At 42.4% G+C, this 25,783-nt stretch overlaps 4 protein-coding genes across 4 annotated transcripts; all 4 read left to right on the top strand.

Annotated features, from left to right (window-relative positions):
• Positions 1 to 458: 458 nt before the first annotated feature.
• LOC131265763 (angiotensin-converting enzyme-like) lies at positions 459 to 6,163 on the top strand. Its single transcript, XM_058268067.1, has 6 exons — positions 459 to 678; positions 743 to 963; positions 1,036 to 1,178; positions 1,241 to 1,945; positions 2,013 to 2,185; positions 6,043 to 6,163. The coding sequence occupies exons 1-6, from the start codon at positions 459 to 461 to the stop codon at positions 6,105 to 6,107; spliced, it is 1,527 nt and encodes a 508-aa protein (XP_058124050.1). The 3' UTR covers positions 6,108 to 6,163.
• Positions 6,164 to 7,386: 1,223 nt separating this feature from the next.
• LOC131265764 (angiotensin-converting enzyme-like) lies at positions 7,387 to 9,407 on the top strand. Its single transcript, XM_058268068.1, has 6 exons — positions 7,387 to 7,738; positions 7,800 to 8,020; positions 8,076 to 8,218; positions 8,281 to 8,988; positions 9,056 to 9,228; positions 9,291 to 9,407. The coding sequence occupies exons 1-6, from the start codon at positions 7,390 to 7,392 to the stop codon at positions 9,317 to 9,319; spliced, it is 1,623 nt and encodes a 540-aa protein (XP_058124051.1). The 5' UTR covers positions 7,387 to 7,389; the 3' UTR covers positions 9,320 to 9,407.
• A 7,342-nt stretch (positions 9,408 to 16,749) lies between these two features.
• On the top strand, positions 16,750 to 19,169 carry LOC131264170 (angiotensin-converting enzyme-like). The gene is made up of 5 exons (XM_058266458.1): positions 16,750 to 16,998; positions 17,347 to 17,710; positions 17,777 to 18,140; positions 18,220 to 19,088; positions 19,153 to 19,169. The coding sequence occupies exons 1-5, from the start codon at positions 16,750 to 16,752 to the stop codon at positions 19,167 to 19,169; spliced, it is 1,863 nt and encodes a 620-aa protein (XP_058122441.1).
• Positions 19,170 to 20,699: 1,530 nt separating this feature from the next.
• Positions 20,700 to 22,881, top strand: LOC131264169 (angiotensin-converting enzyme-like). The gene is made up of 5 exons (XM_058266457.1): positions 20,700 to 20,948; positions 21,034 to 21,397; positions 21,473 to 21,836; positions 21,907 to 22,787; positions 22,865 to 22,881. The coding sequence occupies exons 1-5, from the start codon at positions 20,700 to 20,702 to the stop codon at positions 22,879 to 22,881; spliced, it is 1,875 nt and encodes a 624-aa protein (XP_058122440.1).
• Positions 22,882 to 25,783: the final 2,902 nt, after the last annotated feature.

Here is a 25,783-nt window from a genome sequence, read left to right as displayed (position 1 = left end):
TATGCATTATCAATCTTGTTGTTAATCGTAATGTGTGTAGGAGTCTCAACTGATCCAGTTTATCAGGGCTCACATGATGAAGGAAACATAACAGCCTATGAAAACCATATTCGGCTATCACTTGAAACGAAGGAAAAGCGATATGAGCAGGCACTAGCACTGTACAAAACTTTGAGTTGGGAAATGGCGTACGACAACGAAGAAAATTTCACGGCCTTAATCAATGCTACAGAGGAGTTTAAGGAAATTGTTAAGGTACTGCGGGTAGTTAAGGTATCGAAACTTCCATTGAATTGTATGCATTTCTTTTCCAGTCAACAGCTCAGGAGATGCGGCAGATTATAACAGATCGTTTGGAGAGTGATGATTTGAAGCGCCGTATTCGTAAGCTTTCGGAATTGGACTATGTCGTGCTACCAGACGACGAGCATTTTGTTTTGAATTATGCGATAATCTTCATGACTAGTAGCTTTGCGAATATCCAGCTGTGTCATTATGACAACCAATCTAAGTGTGACATTTCGCTCGAACCCGAGCTGACGGAAATCTTTGCTAACAATCGGGACCCAGAGGAGCTAAAGTATTACTGGGAAAAATGGTATAATGAGGTAGGGACAACGGCACGCAAACCGTTTGAGAAGTATGTCGAATTGAATATGAAGGCCGCTCTGCTGAACAGTAAGTCGGAAAGTCGGCGAGGACCACGTCCATATTGCTAAAACTTACTTCCGTTTTAAATTAGATTTTACTTCCGGTGCTGAAGTATGGCTGAGTGAGTATGAGGATAGTACTATCGAGCAGCAAGTTGACGAAATTATGAGTCAAATTAGACCACTCTATGAGCAGCTACATGCGTACGTTCGTTACAAGCTGGGACAAAACTATGGCGACAAGGTGGTCTCCCCTACCGGTCCGATTCCAATGCATCTGCTCGGCGATCTGTGGGCCCAGACATGGGACAATGTATGTAATACCAGAAGAATTTCGAGGAGCTAAGATTTGTGGTGAATTCGTATCTCGTTTGTTTAATTTAAGATAGCAGACTTTACAACCCCATACCCACACAAACAACTTTTCGACGTTACCGACGAGATGATCCGCCAGGGATACACTCCGCTGAAAATGTTCCAGATGGGAGATGACTTTTTCGCTTCTCTGAACATGACAAGGCTGCCACCGTAATATTTATGCGCTGTGATGTGTGACCAATAAACTTTCATTTATTCTTTGTTTATTTTAGAGTTTTTTGGGAGAAGAGCATTCTGGAAAAGCCCACCGATGTACAAAATATCTGTACTCCCTTTGCATGGAATTCCTACAAGACCGATGACGTACGCATTAAACAATGCACCCGTGTGACGATGGATCAGCTGTTTGTTGCTCACCACGAGCTCGGCCACACTCAATATTTCCTGCAGTACCAACATCAGCCGGTCAAGTATCGTCAGGGTGCAAACCCAGGCTTTCACGAAGCTGTCGGGGACGTTATCGCCCTATCGGTGTCCACACCGAAGCACTTGAAGAAAGTAGGCCTCCTGAAGCACTACGATGACGACGAACAGGCCAAGATTAACCAGTACTACCGCTCTGCATTAACGAAACTTGTGTTCATACCGTTCGCCTACACGGTCGACAAATATCGTTGGGGTGTCTTTCGGGGTGAGATCAAACCGACGGAGTACAACTGTAGATTCTGGCAGCTTCGTTCGCAATACTCTGGCATCGAGCCACCGGTTGTGCGCACGGAAGAGGACTTCGATCCAGCGGCCAAGTATCACGTTTCGGCTGATGTGGAATATCTTCGCTATTTCGTGTCGTACATCATTCAGTTCCAGTTTCATCGGGCTGCTTGTTCGTTGGCGGGAGAGTATGTAAAGGGAGACCCGGAGAAGACACTGAACAACTGCGATATTTATCAAAGTACCGCTGCTGGAAACAAATTAAAGTATATTCGGATCAATACAAACAGCATTGAAATGTTGTGACTCTATTCTATTTTGTTCATTTTTCAGAGAAATGCTCGCCCTAGGATCCTCAAAACCGTGGCCGGACGCCATGGAAATACTCACCGGTGAGCGGAAAATGAGTGCAGATGCCCTGTTGGAATATTACGATCCGTTGTATAAATGGCTGCTAGAGGAGAACACACGTTTGGGAGTTCACGTTGGCTGGACAGATTCAGAGAGTAAGTTTTTACTTTAGCACAGTTACATGAGTTCCTGATAAAATTCTTCCTCTGTAGAATGTGTTACTCAAACCAGAGAAGGATCTTCCTTGCGAGCCGAGCAGCCGCTCTGGGCAACGTACTCTGATGGCGGTAATAACACTGGAGCGATCTCTAGCATCAACATTCAGGAAAATTCTACCAATATTTTTCAATGAAACGGTAATTGAATGGTTTGCACACATTTTATTTTCTGATTATATAACTATTCTTATTTTAATTTTTTAACTTATTAAATTTTTGAGTAAAAATACAACAGAATACAACATCGGTAATGTCGTTTCGTTATAGTTTTTTTAATGATGATATTACATGTTTTATTTAGTTTTTTGACTGATGATATTACCTTTATACTTCTTTTATTTCTTCTACCATATCTATGAAAACGAATGTTGTCTGTTTGTGATGTTAAATCTCAAAACCGGGTTTGCAAATCGTGAAAGTCTCTTCGGACGATTTACACGTTTTTATCGAAATAAGATTTAGAAAAAAAGACAAATTGGAAAGGCCGATTTCCTTAGGAAATGCCCAAAAATGGTTAGATTCGAGAACACGGTTCTTTTTTTCAATGTTATGAAATCAAATCTACAATTTAAAACTAAAACTTAGAAACTGCTTGGCCAATCTTAACGATGTTTTCTCATGATTTGTTCCTTTTGGGACAAACAGGATTTTGGGACAAAGAAATTATGTATGCTAAGCGACATATGTACTTATGTATGTATTTACAATAAACATCGAATTATTACATCTCGATTAATCAACAAGTGCTGGTGAAAAACAAAACAAATGCTGACTTCCGCATAGCCGCATAACAAACCAGGTCAGCCAGCACCGCCCGCGATCTTAATCAGGTCAACTGACGATCGCGGCGAGTATGGAGCAAGAATAACATAGCACTTAAGATAGAGTGCTTAGAACTAAGGGAGATAGAACTAAGAACCTTAGGTATATAAGAATGCAAACTTGACAAATAAAATTGCACTTGAAGCCAAGCGCGTTAATAGAGTCGGAGGCTTCGCTTAAGGTCTTTAAGGAAGTTAGCATCAACTTCTACACGTTGATCATCTTCTTGTTCTTGTTCATGGTGGAGAAGAGATGTTTCAAATCTCCTGGAGGATATTACAACTTGTTTTTAACTAACTTTAAACAATCATTCCTTCTTTGAACGTACATGTATTGATAAGTGTTGTAGTTAGCTATAACAAGTCAGCCTAATGAATTGCATAATTCTGGTGCCATGAGCTGGAGGGTTATTCTGATTCAAGCCGTTCAACTGATCGGTTATACACTAACCAAACTCTGTACATTAATAACAGCGCGAATTCTGGGAATTATTTCATACTGGAATACAGGTGACGTGTTGTAAGGTTAAATGCAAAACAAACCCAGAGGTGTTTTGATCATTTTATTCTAAAAATGACAACAAACTAAATTTTCTGAGAATCCTTATCGATCAACTAACAGTGGTGATGAAGGGAAAGAGCTTCACGATCGTGTGAGCTATTCGTATGATTGATTAGTTAGCGTTTCATCTTGAGTATAAATTAACTCATGCTACTGCTCTTCCAATCTCAGTCAGTGATAGGTGGTCTAGGCATAAAGATCGGCACTGGATGTACATCATTCTTGAAAAAGTCGTAGAGATTTCATTGTGCTGTGAAGAGTAAATGTGATACACCAAAGTGCTTACCTGTGCATGACACTGTTCACTTAGGACATTGCTTGTAACTCACAAACCCAGTACCCTTCCAATTGAACACTTTCAAATATACATGTTTTCAAATTTCGGTTGAGAACGGTACAACCATGATTGCGCTCAAGGATGCATCAATCTTGATGTTAGTAGTAATGTGTGTAGGAGTCTCAACTGATCCAGTTTATCAGAGCTCACATGATGAAGGAAACATAACAGCCTATGAAGACCATGTTCGGCTATCACTTCAATCGATGGAAAAGCGGTATGAGCAGGCACTAGCAGTACAAACAAGATTATGGTGGGAATCGGCATACGCCAACGATGCAAACATCACGGCCATGTACATAGCTGCAGTGGAGATTAAGAATATTGTTGAAGTAATGCGAGTGGTTAAGGCACCGAAACTTCCATTGAATAGTATGAATTTTTTCAGTCAACAGCTCAGGAGATGCAGCAGATCGCGATCGATCGGTTGGAGAGTCGAGATTTGAAGCGCCGTATTAGAAAACTTTCGAAACTGGGCTATGCTGCCCTATCAAACGATGAGTTTTTTTATATAACGTACTCGATAGCCATCATGAGGAGCAGGTTTGCAAGTATGATATTTTGTCATTACGACAAGCCATACAAGTGTGACATCTCACTCGAACCGGAGCTGACGGAAATCTTCGCTAACAACCGGGACCCGGAGGTGCTAAAGTACTACTGGGTGCAGTGGTATAACGAGGTAGGGAGATCGGCACGCGAACCGTTCATGAACTACGTCGAATTGAATAGGAAGGCCGCTCTGCTGAACAGTAAGTCGCAAAATTCACGAGTGAGTCCATATTGCTAAAACCTGCTTCCGTTTTAACATAGACTTTACTTCTGGTGCTGAAGCTTGGCTGAGTGAGTACGAGGATAGTACTATCGAGCAGCAGGTTGATGACATCATCAGCCAAATTAGACCACTCTATGAACAGCTACACGCGTACGTTCGTTATAAGCTGGGACAAAAGTATGGCGATAAGGTGGTCTCCCATACTGGGCCGATTCCAATGCATTTGCTCGGAGATCTGTGGGCCCAAGCATGGGATCATGTATGTAAATCAAGGTTTATTCAAGGCATGTTATGCTTGGGCTACACATTATTCGTACTTCATTTAAGATCGCTGACTTTACAACCCCGTTCCCGGAGAAAAAACTGCTCGATGTGACTGACGAGATGATCCGCCAGGGATACACTCCGCTGAAAATGTTTCGCAAGGGGGATAACTTTTTCGTTTCCATTAATATGACAAGGCTCCCACAGTAATGTTACTGCTCTACGATGTGTGACGAAGGAAATTTCATTTGTTCTTTGTCCATTTTAGAGCCTTTCGGGAGAACAGCATTCTGGAAAAACCAACAGATAACAAGAATGTGATCCTCCAGAAGGACTACGATGACGACGAACAGGCCAAGATTAATCAGTACTACCGCTCTGCATTAACGAAGCTTGTGTTCCTACCGTTCGCCTATACGCTGGACAAATATCGTTGGGGTGTCTTTCGGGGTGACATAAAGCCCACAGAGTACAACTGCAAGTTTTGGCAGCTGCGTTCGCAATACTCCGGCATCGAGCCACCGGTTGTGCGCACGGAAGAGGACTTTGATGCCCCGGCCAAGTACCACGTGTCGGCAGATGTGGAATATCTTCGCTATTTCGTGTCCTACATCATTCAGTTCCAGTTTCATCGTGCTGCTTGTACGTTGGCGGGAGAGTACGTAAAGGGAGACCCGGAGAAAACACTGAACAACTGCGACATTTACCAAAGCACCGCTGCTGGAAACAAATTAAAGTATGTTTTGATTAAGATCAACCGCAATTGCATTATATGACTTTATTCCATCTTGTGCATTTTTCAGGGAAATGCTCCCCCTTGGATCCTCAAACCCGTGGACGGATGCCATGGAAATTCTTACCGGTGAGTGGAAAATGAGTGCGGATGCCCTGTTGGAATATTACGATCCGTTGTATAATTGGTTGTTGGAGGAGAATAAACGTTTGGGAGTTCACGTTGGCTGGACCGATTCCGAGAGTAAGTTTTAGGTTTATCGTAGAAACTTTACAGTTACTAACTACAATTTTCGTTTGTAGAGTGTGTTGCTAATACTGCAGAAGGATTATCGAACTCAGGTGATGTTTCTGGGGATGGCAATTAAACTGTTTGGTTTGAAATCCCACGCAAATAAATCGATCGTAAATATGAACATGCAAACATTTTGTAAATAGTGTTTCTTTTGAAGAAATGTCCGAAAAGTTGGTTGGAAATCGACTGGTTTGTCGAATTTTTTTTTTTTATTGAATCGATTTGTTTGAAAATATTTTTTTATCATGTTACACCGTCGGGAAGCGAAGCAGCCATCCTTTTGTTCACATCGTCCGCTATCGGATACCGATAACGGCGAGTGGAAGGATTCAAATCCTACCTTCCTCGGGATGAAATGAGTGTGGCTTCTGACAGCCTCAAACCAAGCGACCTACTGTTTTGGTGATTCTAACCAACCCCTTGTTTAATTGAGCCGTGCATTCTCTTTACCTACGATGACGACGAACTGGTTAAGATTAACTAGTACCACAGCTCTGCATTAACGAAGCTTGTGCTTCTACCATTCACGGAACAATAAAAAAACTCTGTACAATAATAACCGCGCCAATACCGAGAATTACTTCATACTGGGTTACTACTCATAATGATGATATGTTGTGAGGTTATTCGCAACAAACCCGTGATCTTATCAACACCCAGTGGTTCATAGAACATTATTTTCAAAACATGACCACAAACTACATTTTCTGAGAATCCGTATCGATCCAATAACGTGATAAAGAAGGGAAAGAGCTTCACGATCATCTAAGCTATTCGTATTATTCATTAGTTCGCAATGTCGAGCTCAGTCAGTGATAGGTGGTCCAGGCATAAGGATCTGCACTGGAAAATGTACATCAATCCTGAAAAAGTGATAGATATCTCATTATGCAGTGAAGAGTAAATGTGTTCAAAAATTCGAATCACTTAGGACATTGCTTGTGATTCACAAACCCAATACCGTTCCAATTCAACACTTTCTAACATACATGTTTTCAAATTTCGGTGGAGAAAAGTTCAACCATGATAGCACTCAAGGGGGCATCAATCTTGTTGTTGATCGTAATGTGTGTAGGAGTCTCAACTGATCCAGTTTATCAGCGCTCTTATGATGAAGGAAACTATGAAAACCATGTTCGGCTATCCCTTCAATCGATGGAAAAGCGGTATGAGCAGGCATTAGCACTACAGAAAAGTTTGAGGTGGGAAGCGTCGTACGGCAACGATAACAATTTCACGGCCCTGTTCATTGCTACAGTGGAGTTTAACCGAATTGTCAAGGTACTTTGGGTGGTTAAGGCACCGAAACTTCCATTGAACTGTATGCATTTCTTTTTCAGTCAACAGCTCAGGCGATGCAGCAGATCGCGATCGATCGTTTGGAGAGTGGTGACTTGAAGCGCCGTATCAGAAAACTTTCGAAACTGGGCTATCGGGTACTGCCAGCCGACGAGTATATTGATATAATGTACTCGATAGGCTCTATGAGGAGTAGCTTTGCGGATATAAAGTTGTGTCATTACGACAACCAATCTAGGTGTGACATTTCGCTCGAACCGGAGCTGACGGAAATCTTCGCTAACAACCGGAACCAGGAGGAGCTGAAGTATTACTGGGTGCAGTGGTACAACGAAGCAGGGACAACGGCACGCGCACCGTTCATGAACTACGTCGATTTGGTCAGAGAAGCTGCTCTGCTGAACAGTAAGTCGAAAAGTCTACGGGTGCGTACATATTGTTAAAACTTACTTCCGTTTTAACATAGACTTTACCTCCGGTGCTGAAGTTTGGCTGAGTGAGTACGAGGATAATACTATCGAGCAGCAGGTTGACGAAATTATGAATCAAATCAGACCACTCTATGAGCAGCTACATGCCTACGTTCGTTACAAGCTGGGACAAATGTATGGCGATAAGGTGGTCTCCCCTACCGGTCCGATTCCAATGCATTTGCTCGGTAATCTGTGGGCAACCAAGTGGAACCATGTATGTAGGTAGAATTTCAAGGAGATTAGATCATATCACATTTGCTTGGTTAAAGATTGCAGATTTTACAACGCCATTCCCACACAAACAACTTTTCGACGTTACCGACGAGATGATCCGCCAAGGGTACACTCCGCTGAAAATGTTCCAGATGGGAGATGACTTTTTCGCTTCTCTGAACATGACAAAGCTGCCACCGTAATATTTCTGCGCTACGATGTGTGACCAAGGAACTTTCATTTATTCTTTGTTTATTTTAGAGTTTTTTGGGAGAAGAGCATTCTGGAAAAGCCAACCGATGGACGGGATTTAGTTTGTCAAGCCAGTGCATGGGATTCCTACAAGATCGACGACGTACGCATTAAACAATGCACACGTGTGACGATGGATCAGCTCTTTGACGCTCATCACGAGCTTGGCCACACTCAATATTACCTACAGTACCAACATCAGCCGGTCGAGTATCGCCGTGGTGCAAACCCAGGATTTCACGAGGCCGTCGGGGACGTTATCGCCCTATCGGTATCTACACCGAAGCACATGAAGAAAGTAGGCCTCCTGCAGGACTACGATGACGACGAACAGGTCAAGATTAACCAGTACTACCGCTCTGGCCTAACAAAGCTTGTCTTCATACCGTTCGCCTACACGGTGGACAAATATCGTTGGGGTGTGTTCCGGGATGAGATAAAGCCGAAGGAGTACAACTGTAGATTTTGGCAGCTGCGTTCGCAATACTCCGGCATTGAGCCACCGGTTGTGCGCACGGAAGAGGACTTCGATCCTCCGGCCAAGTTTCACGTTTCGGCTGATGTGGAATATCTTCGCTATTTCGTGTCCTACATCATTCAGTTTCAGTTTCATCGCGCCGCTTGTACGTTGGCGGGAGAGTACGTAAAGGGAGACCCGGAGAAGACCCTGAACAACTGCGACATTTACCAAAGCACCGCTGCTGGAAACAAATTAAAGTATGTTTTGATTAAGATCAACCGCAATTGCATTATGTGACTCTCTTGAATCTTATTCATTATTCAGAGAAATGCTTGCCCTTGGATCGTCGAAACCGTGGCCAGACGCGATGGAAATCCTCACTGGTGAGCGGAAAATGAGTGCGGACGCTCTGTTGGAATATTACGATCCATTGTATAAATGGTTGTTGGAGGAGAATAAACGTTTGGGAGTTCACGTTGGCTGGACCGATTCCGAGAGTAAGTTTTAGGTTTATCGTAGAAACTTTACAGTTATTAATTACTAAAATTTTCGTTTGTAGAGTGTGTTGCTAATACTGCAGAAGGATGATCGAACTCAGGAGATTCTTGGGATGACATTTAAACATTCTGGATTGAAATCCTACGCAAATAAATCGATCGTAAATTTGAACATGGTAAACATTTTGTGCATTGCGTAAATTTTGAAGAAATGTCCGAAAACCTTGCGTGAAATTGAAGTATATGTTATTATTATAAATGATTTAAAGTGAAGTAGTAGTGCCCTTGGGGCTTAGTGTTGGATGGGAGTAAGATTATGAAAAACGATCTACCATACTGAATATGGTGCGTTTTGAACATTAACTTTTGCTCATGGTTTTCTTTATAGAATGTAAATAAATCAACATGGACCCCGAGGAGGTTGTGTAAAAGTGTGCCCATGACGTTAAAGTGGATTAATAAACTGAATTCTGCAAAAATAATTCATATGATTTGAAGACTAAACAACCGCTTCGTAAAAACTATTCGAGACAAACATACCGTAATCGCTGTCTGGAACAACATATTCGGCCCGGTTACCCGATGACTCTTCGCAGCAAGATCTTCTGGGCACTGCGTGAGTCGATCATTTTCGCGGACATACCGAACAACCCAGCGGATGTAGGATAGACACAACATGAGCCGTGGCACCACAGGCGCAAATGGAGGGTGCAACTGGAGGGCGTAATTAGATGTGTAATCCGAGACGCACCAGAGAAACTCACGACACCGATTGTCCTCACGTTCCGGGTCGACCTGACGGACGCAGCGTAGATACAACATGAGTCGCGACAATACATCACATTCGCAACTCGAACATATCTAATCCACCGAATGAAGGAAGTCACAACATCTTGCCGGTGGTCTGATTCCTGAAAATACCAACTGCGTCTAGAGGCGGAAGCAGACCAAGGTCGTTCCCATAAGCGGGACGGTAGCTAGAATGCTTATATATACAGTTACCCGTCAGGGAACAGTCAGTCGAGTTCAGTGAGTCGCTAGCAGCTAAAGTCTAGAACGGACAGTGTTTCCTAAGGTTGCAGAAACAGTATTGTTTAGCTCGAGAAAAGCTGAAAGAAAGGCACATTTAAACATACCGAATATGTCAAAGTCTCTGTAATGAAAAAAAAAATTAACGGTCACTTTGAAAATTGAAATGTGGTATAAAACAGAACTGTCAGATCACAACTAGATTACTAGTCACAGATGTGATCTAGATCAGGTTACTAGTGACAGATCACAACTGAACTAGAACGTTACATTACAGTTTCGTGCAAACCTTCGATTCATGCAAATTGTGTGAATTGTGAATTAACGTAACCAATTTCAAATCCACACGTTTTCACCAACCAAACGCAATCAGCACCGAAGTCACACAACCAACACACGGTTAATTAAGGCTAGGAGAAGTAAAACAAACCGATCAAACATAATCCAAAACTCAACCATATCAACAAGCAGTTGCACTCCATCAAGTTACGCCAGCGTGCCCCGTTTGAGACCCGGTAATTTTCTTTTGATGCTTGGTTACTCCAGTATTTCGAATAATTCAATCCTTTTTATCCCTGTTTGATTGGCCATCGATAGCTGGATTTAATCACCTGGGAAAGATGAGTAAATCTAGTTCCCGGTGCAATATTCCATCCGAGGATGAGCGTGAGGATCCAAATCATCTCATCCCGTCGTCGTCAGGATCCTTAGGATCGTTGTCAGGATTCTTCCCTCGAGGAGTGAAGAAGAAATATCCTATTGTAGTAGAATCCGCTCTCGTCTTGCGAGAACGTACACGGAAGAAGTTGGAAGAGCGCGAAAAGCGACGTCAGCTTCGAGAGGAGGAGAATTCGTTTATGGAGCGTGAACGTCGTGAGCGGGACTTTATACGCCGCAAGGAACATGACCATCGAATCAAACGAAACCAATCAAACAGGCAACGCGGCAACGACTTCGGTGGACTGGATCAACTGGAATCGCTTATACGTTCGTACGATCGGAGTTTTTACAAGTGGTACGATTCGTCCCATGATGAAGAAATGGAAGTAGAAAGGGCTTACCATCGCCAGTCAACACCCTTTCCGAGTGAAACGGTTCCCATAAATTCGCCAAATCCCCATGGGCAAATGACTCCACTTAGTTCCGGAAAAAAGGGCGATTCGTCCATAAATGAAAAAACGGCCATTAACTACTACGCCGATCGTGACGACAGAGCTTATGTTGGTACCGTTGGCAGAAGTCAACGCAATGTACCGGGAAGCGAAAGTGCCTCTCTATGTCAGTCATCACCAATGTCGGGTGAACCGTCAGTCCCCATATCTTCACCAACTTCCCGTGGGCCAAAGACCCCACCAATCTCGACGACGTTGCATCAGTTCCTACTGAGTGATGATATGAGCATGAACGAAGAGGTGAGTGTCGCAATTTCGAACACCATGCCTGTCCGCCACCTCCTGGCCATTAACACCATCCCTTTTATATTTGTTGTCTAGTGTTTGCCAATCCATCTTTACAAAGTTTTCTTTTGGCGATAAAGTGGTTTCTTATATTCAAGTAGGGAATCCATCGTTATCAGCATTGCCTTGTTACGTTAAATTTGTCTCATCCCATGGTTGGCTTCTTATAGTATCTTGTATGTGAACTTTATCAAACCATAATATTATCTTGTAAGATATAATTCTTTGAACTTACATATATCCTGTAAAGACCCAAGACAGACAGCCTACCGGTTTAGTTTCATCCAAGGTATTTACTTCTCTATTATAGATTTTAGCTTTATTTGTTTGGAGGTTTGTTTACACTAAAAACTCGACCAATACTGAACCGTCGATTCTGAAACTTTCCACCCATTAAGTTTAAGCACTCTACATATGTTGTTGAAGATTTGTTTGATCATTTATTTTTTAAATCATCATAAATTTTACAAAACTCAGTTTTACCAACACAAACAAAGCAATCATGTACACATATGTCAAGGTGCATGAAATATGAAATATGCTATTATTGTAACTATTAAATTTAAACAAATCTCCCAAGGAAACAGTTAAAACCATAATTCTTCTTTCAATCCCTTCTTTACCGAGCATTGCTCGGGGTACAAGTTAGTTTCTCATATTCAGAAATTCACGCTTTTATTCTGCTACCATGGCGTTTCTCATACAAGAAATATACAGCCGCTACCGGCCAGCTCTGTCGTACGCTCCTCGAACTTTGTCTTGTAAGCCCGATCGTTGGCTTCTGTGCCAATACGTTCAGCTTTCGCTCCGATTCGCTCGTCTTGTTCGTTGCTGAACAAGGTGACTAAACCAAGCTAAACAACTCGCGAAGGTTTATAGAGCATCAAAGTCAAGGTGTATAGTTTTAGTGTCAAAAAAATAAAAAAATCAAAGACCGTCGTAATGGCAGTAGAATTGACCAAATTGTGTATTTGTAAAAGATTTTTTCAAGTGATTAATGATGCGTATGAAAATTATTACTTCCATCAATTCTACTGCCATTACGACGGCCATTATTTTTTTATTTTTTTGACACCAAAACTATACACCTTGACTTTGATGCTCTATAAACCTTCGCGAGTTGTTTAGCTTGGTTTAGTCACCTTGTTCAGCAACGAACAAGACGAGCGAATCGGAGCGAAAGCTGAACGTATTGGCACAGAAGCCAACGATCGGGCTTACAAGACAAAGTTCGAGGAGCGTACGACAGAGCTGGCCGGTAGCGGCTGTATGAAATATATGATATCCTGTTGCATTTCATATCCCTCATTCAGTAATCAATTATCATATCACAGTTATCCTGTGCAACCGCATTCGAACACAATTTCGGTTCGCAAAACTGATTCACTTTCCGTTTTCTTTATTCTGATTCCTTTTTATTTCTTTAGCACGCCTGTAAAGTTAAGATAGACGTTCCACTGGATGTGAACTGCAACAGTCTGCCGCAGGAGTCACATAACATTTCGAAACCCCTAGACCAGCACATTCGGCAGGATCATCAGCTGTTCCCGGTGTCGGCTCACCTGGCGGGTTCCAGTTATGAACGCGTTCCCATCGAGTCAACGTTCATTCCCACTCTGGCGGAACGTGCCAGTGCACTGTCCTCGGCTTGTTCATCCGACAAATCCGTGGATTGCGGCCAAAACCGTGCTTCAGGGCAGCCCACCACTTACGAACAGAGTACTCACGCGGTGTGCGATCCATCGGGCGATGGCGGAGTGTACAAGGAATATTGCGCCGAATGTGATGAGTTCGTTTTTACTCCGGTTTGTACGGACGAACCATGCCCATTTCGTTCAGGGAAGAATATCAATCCCCAGGCGCACCCTTGAATGGAGTTTAGTAAAATTATGACTGGTCAGCTGACATTGGATGCTGTTATGTAGGTCATAAACCTCACGGTAAATACATTAATCAAATATTCACTTCGCTCGCCTGGGATTTAGGTTGCGGAACTGTTTTCGTATTGTTTGGTTAAAGCTCAACACTTTCTTCTTGGTGTTGATTTGCTTCAATGATTTGGAAAGGATTAAACATAAAACGTGTTTCTAGATATGGTTTTGGCAGCATCGGGACTATTATTCAAGAACGGGTTTTTTGCGGCTCTATTTTGCCTATGCGTTACGTTTTCTTCTTACTACGTTTACATCGTTCAATAATAATACCTTTTTTAGGCAGGGTTAATCTGCACTAACAAGTACTAACCATATTTTGGAACTATCAAACTAAGCCTAATACCCATCACATCTCACACAACATGGCTCAGGGTAATTGTTTATCAAATAAATCTGGAATTGAGACACTTTTCAATAAATCATAATTGCCAATCTCATCTGCTTATGTATGTTTTAAAATTGGCATGTCTCAAACTGGTTGTCCTACTCAACATCTTAATAACGCACCAACGATACAATCGTCGGGTTTTTTTTTCGGGTATGAATCTTTCTCATGTTTGCTATTTTAACTTACGAAACAACCGATTAGCAAGCTATGCTTTCCGTGTGCATATAAACGGAACCTCGCGCTAGCTGATTTCAGTTCAGTCTTCTTCCGGACTTCGTCCACTGGCTAAGAGCAAAATGTCTCCATTAATATAAGTTTTATCGTGTGGTACTCATAGTGGTTATGCTGATTGTAATGGTGGTCGCCAGCGATACCGTGGTGGAACGAACTGAGCAGGCTGCCCAGCGCCCGGAAGGCCAACGAAGCCGAACTTCCTTCCGATTAATTTTTTAGGCAATCTCGAATGGACGAAAATTTTTGCCGATCAATAAAAGATGAGTGCCGACGCTTTTGTTGAATACTTCCGGCCGTTGGTTGGTGAAGGAGAACAAAGTCCTCGGGGTCAATGTTGGATGGGAGGCAAATCTCAGTAAGTTCGAGCTAATTTTCCAACAACACAATGATACTCACAGAAAATGTATTTTTGATTTCGTTTCAGTATGTAAATTCGCTTGAAAAGCTTTAATGTTTTTCAATATAATTTGAATCTGAAATAGAAGCTTCGATGACGCAAACCTATTGTACATAATGGAGGCACCTAGTAAGTGATTAGTTATACATAAAGCAATCATCGAAAACTTTTTTGTATGCTCTGTTTTGCAGCACCACGAGAAAGCAAAATAAATAAAGGTGAGAGGTTTAAATTTTAAAAGCACAAAACTGTGACTTATGTCTAAAGGTTAATTGTATTCAATTGATAACTATCGAATGTAACATTGAAAAAGTTTACAAAAACCTGCTGCATTAAATTTCATCCGAAATTTGTTTTACGTCCTTGACATAGAATCTACTTTCAACCAGACTAACGCGTTTGGATCATAGCACTTTGCAAGTTGACAGTGACAATCAGCGAATTCAATGTATTTAGGTCAACTATCCCTTCCCCAATCTGCTCCACAACCCTCCCACTCTCCAAGTGTCACCTTCTAGTTATCAGCTACTTTATTGTTTGGGGTGCGTTTTTTGTTGAATCTAATGCTTTCCTCCCACAAGACTCGATTGTAATGCTGTGGTGGTCATTAGTGAATTGAGACGTGGTGGAACTGGTTGCGTTCTGTTAAGTTGGTGTCCAGCTATCGGCATCAAATGACTGATCTTTTCCCTCTTAACAAACATTTTCAAACCAACATTTAATAGTACAAAGTTTCTCTTTTGATAAAATAAGCTAAATAATTTATCACCCGAAAGCTTAAAAAAAAGGTCATTGTTTTTTTTTATCTGGTCTATTCATAAAAGATTTTGGGAAAAAATTACAAAAATAGGTGATTGGTATAGGCCCAGGAAAAATATAAAACCCAGAAAAACAGCTGATCGAGCACCTTTCTTCACAAGGGAATTTATTTCTACGCCGATTCAGCTCTTTTATCATTCAAACATTCATTGTCAAGGTAAATTAATAGTAGATTTTTTTCCTTCCAGCAGTAGCTAGTACATTTGCTTACAAATACGGCATCCAGATAAGTTGAGCTGAAGAAATCGTTCCAAGTTCAATAACATGAGTTCATTGGCCGGCCGAAATAAGCGGTGTTTGTCTTTGCTATGTTTCCCATTTAATTCTTTAAACTAGATTAACTTGTTTTTTTTATTGTTTGCAATGCGAGAAGGTTGGCTAACATCGGTAAATTGATCTTCCGCTATCCTCTAACGGGTGGTGGAAGTAAACTTGATCCTTTCTACGATTCGGGAACCTGTTTACGTGTGCAGACAACTGTGTGTCTTGGGCATGTCTTTCGTTTACCTCCTTTTTCTTCCTTCTGCTTTCTCTCCTATTTCTTTTTTAAAGCTGATGGGTGATTGAAACGAGATGAATGATCTGTCTCTGCTTGCTTCAGTGATCCTAGTGCCCTAATATAGCGTACCAAATATAGCGGAAGGTGGAGTCAAAACCACCCTTAAAATTCTAAAACTCATTTTGCAATCAAAAACAAAGCTCAATGCTTTTAGAGTTTTTGAATCAGCCATACCGTATACGGTATTTCAAGTCTCCATTTTCCAACATTCACCGGAAATTGTTGGAAAAATTGTCTTGATGATGCATTTCATCGTATTACTCATCAATGACGAAAAATTAATGCTTTCGAAGATTTCTAAAACATTATAACATTTAACATTCAACTCGTTTTATCTTATTATGTCTTTCAGATATACGCTTAGGCCTATATTACCCCATTTTCTCTTCGTAGAACCTTTGTAGAAAAAATCTCTAAAATGTTTTATCCAAATAGGTGAGGATATGCAGAAAAGGGGGACAACGATTAACCACTTCGTCACCGTTATGATCGGTCATGCGGTAGAATTTAGTTCCTTTAGGAATAATAGCTGAGTATTCTTCTTTATACGGTTAGTTTTATTTCATTTTCGCACGCATTTCAAGTTATGATTCTTCAATATTCGATTACAACGATTTCGTGACCGTTTGCGTATAAAAGCGTGCTTCCACCGGTTGGGTTCAGTTCAGTCGACATTCGGCTGTCGTCCGTGTCGGAATAGTGAAATGGCTCTGGTCATAGTTAAAGCTTTTTGTGTCATAGTGGCGGTGTCGTCCGTGTCTGCGGCACCAAGCGAACCCGAGGTAGAACGTACCGAGCAAGCTGCCCAACGTTACTTGGCTAATCTGGAACCGGAGATATTGGCCCACAAGTCCAAGGAAGCTGATCTTGCGTGGGATTATCTTTCGAACAGCAACGATGAAACACTGAAGCGGCGTCAAGAGGGGAACACCCAAATTGCACAGTTTTTCAAGGTATGTGTATGCTTCGCTCATCAAACAGGAAGTAGAAAAAAAAAGTCAAATAAGTCTAGTTTAAACATACAGTCAAAGAAGAAATCAGAAGGTCAAAGGCAATATTTTACGGTTGAAGATAAAAAATAATGTTTTACGGTTTCGTTGCTCGGTCGGAAAATTTTACCATTTGGTGGATTACACAAATTGTGTATACCATAAGTATCATAAAAGTTTTTATATGGTAATTTTTGAAATCATTCAAGAAACCATTGCTAACATTAGCGTAAATTTTAGGCTTATGAAATATGTGTTGTTAAGATAGGAAAATGAAAACTAAGTACCTCTTTCTTACCTATAATTTTCCAGAAAATAGCTCAAGAACTGCGGCAGTACGACTACAACAGCTTCACAGATCCCGACCTGAAACGTCGAATCAAGAAGCTGAGTTATCTGGGTTATTCGGTCTTGGATGAGGACAAATTCAAGCAGCACTTCGATGCGGTTGCTCGCATGGAAAAGAACTTCGACACGGCAAAAGTATGCGAATATCAGAACATGTTGAATTGTAACTTCACCCTAGAACAGGAGGTACAAGAAAGGCTGGCAAACAGCCGAGATCCGGAGGAGCTCAAGCATTACTGGGTGCAATGGTACGATGTTGCTGGTAAACCGGTGCGCAAAGATTTCGATAAATACATCACACTCATTGCCGAAGCAGCACGGTTAAATAGTGGGTATCTTTTGAGTGAACGTTTCAACAGCAGGAATAACTTTTTTACATTATCATCTTGTATAGATTTCACATCTGGTGCCGAACTCTGGCTGCACCCCTACGAAGACGATTCATTTGAGGCTCAGGTCGATGCTGCCTTCGAACAAATCAGACCTCTATACGAACAGCTTCATGCCTATGTTCGCTACAAGCTTCGGGAGCAGTATGGCAGCGAGATTGTTTCGGAGAAGGGTCCAATTCCAATCCATCTGCTGGGATACAGTCACGGTCAAAAATGGGACAACATTATGGACATCTCAGCACCGTATTCCGGTAAGGCGCTGTTCAATATCACCGAGGAAATGGTTCGGCAAGGATACACCGTGAGGAAAATGTTTGAGCTTGGGGACGAGTTCTACCAATCGCTGAATATGACAAAACTGCCACCGTAAGTAAAACCGGTTGACATGCTGAGGTAAAGAACATTCTGTTTTTTCACATCATATTATTTTTTTTCTTGCATCTAGAACCTTCTGGGAAAAGAGTATCATCGAGAAACGGGAAGATGCCAATTACTTTTGTCATACTAGCATGTGGGATTTCTACAGAAAGGACGACGTTCGCATCAGCAAGTGTACGCGTATAACCAAGCAGGACTTGTACCTTGTCCACCATGAATTGGGATTCATTCAGTATTACCTCCAGTACCAGAATCAACCCAGTGTTTATCGAGACGAAGCAATGCCCGGATTCTTTGAGACCTTTGCCCGGGGCTCCTCGCTATCAGTATCAAGCCCCAAATATTTGCAAAAGATAGGTCTACTAAAGAATTTATTTAACGAAGAATCAAAGCTGAACCAGCTTTATCAAACGGCGGTAGAAAGATTAGTAGTCTTACCGTACCTATACTCAATGGAGAAGTATCGTTGGGGAATTTTCCGTGGCGAAATTAAGCCTGAGGAGTACAATTGCAAGTACTGGGAGATGCGCTCCAAGTACGCTGGAGTTGAGCCGCCGGTGATGCGCAGTGAGAGTGATTTCGATTTCGGCTCTATTAGATACATTTCAGCGGACTTCGTCCAATACTTGGCGTCATTTGTCATGCAGTTCCAGCTCCATCGGGCTGCTTGCGAGAAGGCGGGCGAGTACGTCAAGGGAGATCCGGAGAAGACGCTGAACAACTGTGACATCTCACAGAGCACCGTAGCGGGTAACGCGCTGAAGGAAATCCTGGCGATGGGATCATCGAAACCATGGCCTGATGTGCTGGAGATGCTTACCGGCCAACGAAAGATGAGTACTGATGCGCTGCTTGAATACTTCCAGCCGTTACAAGATTGGTTGGTGAAAGAAAACAAAGCCCTCGGGGTCAACGTTGGATGGGAGGCAAATCTCAGTAAGTTTAAAACATATTTTCATGGTACTTTAAAGTTGAACCGACATTGAACGTTTTCTTTCAGAATGTGAAGCTGCTTAAGCGCCAGAATCATGTCTTTACCTACAAACCATTCTTTAATCGTTTTCAGAACAGATTTCTTTATAACTTAGAAGAAATTCCATCAACAAGATGTTAATATTATTCTGTTATGAGGTCGTTCATTGAGATTGGTCAATAAAATATAATATTCCATATTTTTAGCTTACGATTGAGAAGCACATACAATAACATACACCTTAGCATCAGTTGCATCAGAACAGATTTGGTTTTTTTACAACGTTGAAGTCGGTTCATGCACGAAAGCATGTTTTATTTCAAATGTAATACCGCTTCTAATAAGGTAAAAATGTAGTCCAAACGCAGTCAAAACTAGTTGTTTGATGTATAAAAACAAGATGTGACAGGAAAAAATTGCGAAAATATCTGAATTGTGATATTTTGTGGTATCATGTTGCTGTATAGATGAACATTTTGAATAAAAAATATAAAACTATCAGTTTGGACGCATTGAAGTTGTTATTGGAACAGAATCTGATGGTAAGATGGGCTTGAATTTTACTCGTAGTTCAGCCATGATTTGCGGAGTTTTTCAATTGACGGGGATCTGCAGATGAGGATGCTGATGAGCATACTACTGATATGCCTTATCAATCATGATGAGTTATTGCTAGGTCGAGACTGTGTTTCTGGTTTATGAGTTCAGAATTTACAATTTTAAGTTGATTTCAGTATTGTTGCCAGTATTCAGTCTTGTTGTTAGAAAAAAAGAGGTTTGGAGCAGCGAAGTACAAACTGAGTTATAGTGAATGAGTGAATTTCTTCTTGGCAATCAGTGAGTTAATTCAATTCATGAGGATGCTTCATTTCGCCTCATTTCTGATCGCATTCAATTTTTTATAAGTTACAAATAATTCTGAATGATGCTCGTTTAACGGCAACAACAAACATAGATAAGATACTGCACATCGTAGCCTTTCGATTTGCATTGAGGTATCAACATATACATGTTTAGTTATCTCTTGATTTTGTGTGCGTCTATTGTTAACTGTAATATTAAACTAAGTAGTTTCAGTATCAGTGCCATCATCTGCATCCATAAAGAAGGCCTTTCTTAGAATGAGTCGATAGTGGAACCACTTGAATGTCTAATTCTGATTGTAAAACTAAACAATGATCGGATAATTAATCTATACAATGTTATTAAACAAGGGAATGAAACAAAATTGGAAAGGTCATCAACCCGCCACACTGACAACATCGTTATTTGTCCTTTTCAATAAACATATGTATTTTAGCTGGATATTGCTCCAGACTTCAGTCTATCTACTCTGATATGTCTAAAATCAATAGGAGCTAAATTAGACCAAGCTGCTACAAAATTGCTGATAACATTCAAATTGATTTGGCATCAAGGCAAACAAGTTTAATACCTCCCATGAACAGTTGTGCCAATCGTTTGCGCTGTAGACCCTATTTATCGCAGAGATAAGACGGGACGGGTATAAAACCAGATGCAAATGACCATTTTCAGACCAGTTTTAAACGCGATATTGAACTCATCCTACGATGATGAGACCCTGTTTGTTGGTGTTTCTTGCGCTCGGTCTGGTGTGCTGCGCCTTTGCCGGTAAAATACCCGTCGTGGACGTGAGCGAGGAAGAGTTGGAAGCACGCCAATATGTGGAACATATTGATGCCGAAATCCTAGCTCGCCGTAACGTGGGTGTCGAAGCGGAGTGGGCTTACGAATCGGATATCAATGACGTTAACTTGCTTGTGAAAAACGAGGTGGCGGCGGTGAATGCTGTGTTCACCAAGGTAAAAGATAGGGCCGTGTGACTTGCCACGTGATCATAACGTTTTGAATGTATTATTTTGTTTTATCTCGTCGTACCATTGAAAGGAAGTGGCAGACGCGTTGAACAAGTACGACTACGAGAGCTTCCAGGATGAGGACTTAAAGCGTAAGATCCGAAAGTTAACCAAGCTGGGATACTCGGTGTTGCCGGAGGACTCGTTCGCCGAGCTGCTGGATGCGATCAACGCAATGCAGGGAAACTATGCCAAAGTGAAGGTGTGCGACTATCACGACAGCAGTAAGTGTGATCTTGCCTTGGAGCCGGAGCTGACGGAGATCCTGGCAAACAGTCGTGACCCCGAGGAACTGAAGTACTACTGGCAGCAGTGGTACGATGCCGCCGGAGCACCGACGAGAGACGACTTCCAGAAATATGTCGATCTAAACGGAGAAGCGGCCAGGCTAAACAGTTGAGTCGATTGAAATGATACCTTCAACACTTATCAACCGTGTGATTGATCGATGGCATTGAATTTCGTTTTAGATTATCCATCCGGGGCCGAGTACTGGTTGAGTGCGTACGAAGATGACACCTTTGAGGAGCAGGTAGATGCTGTGATTGAAGAGCTGCGCCCGCTGTACGAGCAGATTCATGCCAACGTTCGCTATCAGCTGCGAAAGTACTACGGTGATAAGGTTGTCTCGGAGAAGGGCCCGATTCCGATGCACTTGCTGGGCAACATGTGGGCGCAAGATTGGGCCGGAGTGGCTGACATCACCAGCCCGTTTCCCGATCGCCAACTGTTGGACGTGACGGATGAAATGGTCCGCCAAGGGTACACTCCAATTCAAATGTTCGAAATGGGAGATGAGTTTTTCCAGTCGATGAACATGACAAAGCTACCAGCGTATGTTAAATTTTTGGTAAAGAAACAAGCGTTTAGAGGTTGATACCCTTTATATGCCATCAATTTTCAGCTCATTCTGGGAGAAAAGTATCCTTGAAAAGCCAGACGACGGACGGGATTTGGTGTGCCACGCCAGTGCGTGGGAGTTTTCGATAACGGACGACGTGCGCATCAAGCAGTGCACCCGTGTGACGATGGATCAGTTCTTCACCGCCCACCATGAGCTTGGACATGTGCAGTATTTCCTGCAGTACCAGCACCTGCCCAGTATGTACCGGGATGGAGCCAACCCCGGATTCCATGAGGCCGTCGGTGATGTGCTTTCGCTTTCGGTGTCCACTCCGAAGCATTTGGAGAAGATTGGTTTGCTGAAGGACTTCGTGCTGGATGAGGAGTCCAAACTGAACCAGTTTTACAGTGCGGCACTGAACAAGCTCGTGTTTTTGCCATTCGCTTACACCATCGATAAGTACCGCTGGGGAATTTTCCGCGGCGAAATCAAACCCGAGGAGTACAACTGCAAGTTCTGGGAGATGCGCTCGAAGTACTCTGGCATTGAACCGCCAGTGGAGCGCTCGGAGGCCGATCTAGACGGACCGGCCAAGTACCACGTGTCGGCTGATGTGGAGTACCTTCGTTACTTCGTTTCGTTCATCATTCAGTTCCAGTTCCACCGTGCCGCTTGCGAGAAGGCGGGCGAGTACGTCAAGGGTGATCCGATAAAAACGCTGAACGATTGCGACATCTACCAGAGTGTTGAGGCGGGCAACGCTATCAAGGCGATGCTGGAGCTGGGCTCGTCGAAGCCTTGGCCGGATGCGATGGAGGTCCTGACGGGAGAGCGGCGCATGAGTGCCGATGCGTTGATTGAATACTTCCAGCCGCTGTACGATTGGCTGGTGGTTGAGAATGAACGACTGGGCGCTTATGTAGGATGGGAAGAATCGACAAGTATGTATCAATGTAAAATAGGTTTATTTTACTTACTTTCTAATTCAAACCCGCTTAAAACCTGACTTTTGTTTCAGAATGCGTACCGTTTTGAAGCTGCATTGGAAGTTTATGCTTATTGCATACGAGCAGGCGTTTCTTTCTAAAAAGCTTCATTTTAAGATGCACCTGAAAGTAGGTTTCACGAAATACACGAACTTGAAATGAAAATCCAAAAGCTTCATTCAATGAGTTTTCCAATTTCCACCTACTACATGGACCCAATCGCGAGTACTTTTTCGATTGAACATAGGTGAAAATTGGGCAATGTGCTTTAATTTTATTCCCCTATTTTCTTTAGCGTGATGTGAAAAGAGTGACCTTACATTTCTACGGTTTGTTGAAACCTGAATGGTTTAAGATATTTTGTATATTTTACCATAAGGCAAGGTGATAAAAAACAGATAATTATGATCATTTATGATGGATTTTGAAAGAGGTGTTTAAATCAAATATTTGTCGTTTATGGGTGCATATGCCATCGTATTCCGTTAGTCGTCTAATAGATTTACTAACAAATCAATTCATCTCTTACTTCCGTTGGCAGCACATAATAATTACTGGAGCCTCAGGGAACCACGACACTTTGTGGCAAATGATGTAGAGTAACCGTTCCGTTTGTAGGTTCTAGATGCTAACAAACGTTTAACATTCACTTGCCATTGAAAGCTCATTCCGGTTCGAAACTTCCTTTTTACCCTTGTAACGAGTTCTCTCGGGATGAGAAATTCATCTGTTTTGTTGTTGGCGATTGCGCAAGAGCAATCGTTTAGCAGAAGACCAACACATGGCCTACAGTTCCTTAGCTCATTTCGAAAACATGAAAAAATCTGCATTCCGTGGAAATGGTTATTGTACCGAGGAGGACAACTTTTCAATTGTACTTTTTGAAGTTTCTAGTGCTTATGATTGTGATGTGTATTACGTCGCTATTTTCAGAAACATCATGTCCCATTGTAGGAACAATGGACTGCTTTACTGCCAAATCAAACACTGTCCTCCAATGTCAGGCCGTTCAAATTTACCTAACCTATAAATCCTGTGACTCATTGACAGCCTCAACCCGGTCCGATGTTACGTGACTTCTATCGCGCATCTTTGTTTACTGTGGCGGAGGCAAAACTGTTTCCGTTGGCAGATCCTCAGTATTGAGGTTGTAAATTTTGTCAAAGCATTTCACTCCATTCCCGCGCCGCTTTTAACCGTGGCACGCGCTGGCCATTTCACGGCCGCGGTGGTCGGTCGCTATGTCCGGCCGAGCGTTCCCGGCCGAGAGAAGTATGTCCCTGCGGTCACATAACAACTCTGTGGCCAGTTGCAGCGGGTCATAAAGTTGGTTGACAGTGTTGTGTCCCCCGAGTTTCGTCGATTGTCGCGTTAGTCCTCCACCCCGTGGCCGGGTGTGCGACTTAGCATGGAAAACCGCAGAAAGAATCTTATTGTTCCGAGGCACCGGTAACCGGGTTTGCGGTGTGCTATCACGTATCGCACATGCTGGCCGGCTTCCCAGCGTTTTCCCACGCCGTTTGGCCCGGCCCGAACGACCTGCATACTGGGAGGGGTACATTTATTTGGACTCGCACGAAGGACGGGGGGGAGTAGGTTGCCCGTTTTGCACTTTGAGTCATGCGCGCGGGGTTTAGTTTAATTTTCATTAACATGCGCTCACCACATGAATGCTTCTATTCTTATCTCATCTGACATACGCGCCTCTACGAAAGGGAGGAGATGGCGATGGGAGCCCTTTGGGAGGGTTTAAGTGTCCGCTTTGGCACGCATAAGCACTACACCTTCCTGTGTGGTTGTGACTCGTGTACGTGTGCACGAAGACGTTGAGCACAACAACAGCCAAACAATTCCCCTTCCCGAAACTAAGATAAAAAAAAAAACCGCCAAGAACGATGCCTTTGAGCTGCCATCTCTCCCGTCGTCGTATCAGCGGTCTATCAGCTGGATGTGTGCTGGTTCGTGGGGTGTAATTGTTTTCCAAGTGCAAGCGAGAAAACCCCCCGCAGTGACCGTGGGCTAGCCGGGGTAATGCTTTTTCACTTTGACACTTAATTTGAATACTATTAGAAGTACGGTTGTCCCGCCGGAGGGCCGGTGGAAACGGAAATTTCCCTACACACAAACACTACAATTGACTAACAGGGGGTTGCTGGAAGTGCTTCCAACTGATCGGTGGAAGTCCCGTGCGGGTACGGAAGCGATAGGATTGCACACCCGGGAGCTTTCAGTTTCGTTCGGTTGCTCGTCGCGGATGGACAATTTCGTAAGAACTTCTCCCTAGAGCGGAAGTGCAAGTGAAGGGGACTAAGAAAAGTGAAGCAAAATTGTCCTCAAGGATTGCCAATTGGCTATTAACGTATTATAAGGGAGGATTTCAAGTAGAATAATTTGTTAAGCTGAGAAGTGTACAAGCTTCAATCAATTATACAAACTATGTGTGAAAGAATTTGATTAAACTTGGAAGAAAAGTGAAAGTGAATAATTAAAAAAAGACCATGTGAAACATTTTTTTTATTTATTATCAACGAATCTCTCGATACGATTGTTTTTAAGTGATAAACCGTAGTGAAAAATACAACAAATGTTGAAAGTTTGAAAAAAAAATGCTAAGGTGAATTATTATAGACTTTGTGTTGCTTTTGGAGTAATTACATGTTGAAAACTTAAACCTGTGGTGAAAAATAAGAGTTTTTGTGTATGTTTACTCGTGTGAATTACTTTTTTAAAACTCAAACCGTAGTTTTGCCTACCGTGTGGCAATGGTTAAATGTTCAATGCACTGAGGTACAACTCATAAAAATTTGAATATATTAAATTTGGGTGAAAGTGAAAACCCCTCATCTGATTAACATAATCCACCTGAAAAACCTCCATTGCGTCATCGAACATAAGGGAAAAGTGAAACTGGTGTCATTTGTCAACTTTTTACTCGTACGGTTTTCTGTACA

This window comes from Anopheles coustani, chromosome 2 (assembly GCF_943734705.1).
Source record: "Anopheles coustani chromosome 2, idAnoCousDA_361_x.2, whole genome shotgun sequence".
Classification (NCBI taxonomy): Eukaryota; Metazoa; Arthropoda; class Insecta; order Diptera; family Culicidae; genus Anopheles; species Anopheles coustani.
This window is presented reverse-complemented; position numbering and strand designations above follow the sequence as displayed.

Coding starts and splice junctions, on each gene's coding strand:
- LOC131265764 (XM_058268068.1), top strand. CDS start 7,390: ATGCAGCAGATCGCGATCGATCGTTTGGAGAGTGGTGACTTGAAGCGC. Junction 8,021..8,075: donor GGGCAACCAAGTGGAACCAT/GTATGTAGGTAG, acceptor GCTTGGTTAAAG/ATTGCAGATTTTACAACGCC. Junction 8,219..8,280: donor AACATGACAAAGCTGCCACC/GTAATATTTCTG, acceptor TGTTTATTTTAG/AGTTTTTTGGGAGAAGAGCA.
- LOC131265763 (XM_058268067.1), top strand. CDS start 459: ATGACTAGTAGCTTTGCGAATATCCAGCTGTGTCATTATGACAACCAA. Junction 1,179..1,240: donor AACATGACAAGGCTGCCACC/GTAATATTTATG, acceptor TGTTTATTTTAG/AGTTTTTTGGGAGAAGAGCA. Junction 1,946..2,012: donor GCTGCTGGAAACAAATTAAA/GTATATTCGGAT, acceptor TTCATTTTTCAG/AGAAATGCTCGCCCTAGGAT.
- LOC131264170 (XM_058266458.1), top strand. CDS start 16,750: ATGGCTCTGGTCATAGTTAAAGCTTTTTGTGTCATAGTGGCGGTGTCG. Junction 16,999..17,346: donor AAATTGCACAGTTTTTCAAG/GTATGTGTATGC, acceptor ATAATTTTCCAG/AAAATAGCTCAAGAACTGCG. Junction 18,141..18,219: donor AATATGACAAAACTGCCACC/GTAAGTAAAACC, acceptor TCTTGCATCTAG/AACCTTCTGGGAAAAGAGTA.
- LOC131264169 (XM_058266457.1), top strand. CDS start 20,700: ATGAGACCCTGTTTGTTGGTGTTTCTTGCGCTCGGTCTGGTGTGCTGC. Junction 20,949..21,033: donor TGAATGCTGTGTTCACCAAG/GTAAAAGATAGG, acceptor TACCATTGAAAG/GAAGTGGCAGACGCGTTGAA. Junction 21,398..21,472: donor AGAAGCGGCCAGGCTAAACA/GTTGAGTCGATT, acceptor ATTTCGTTTTAG/ATTATCCATCCGGGGCCGAG.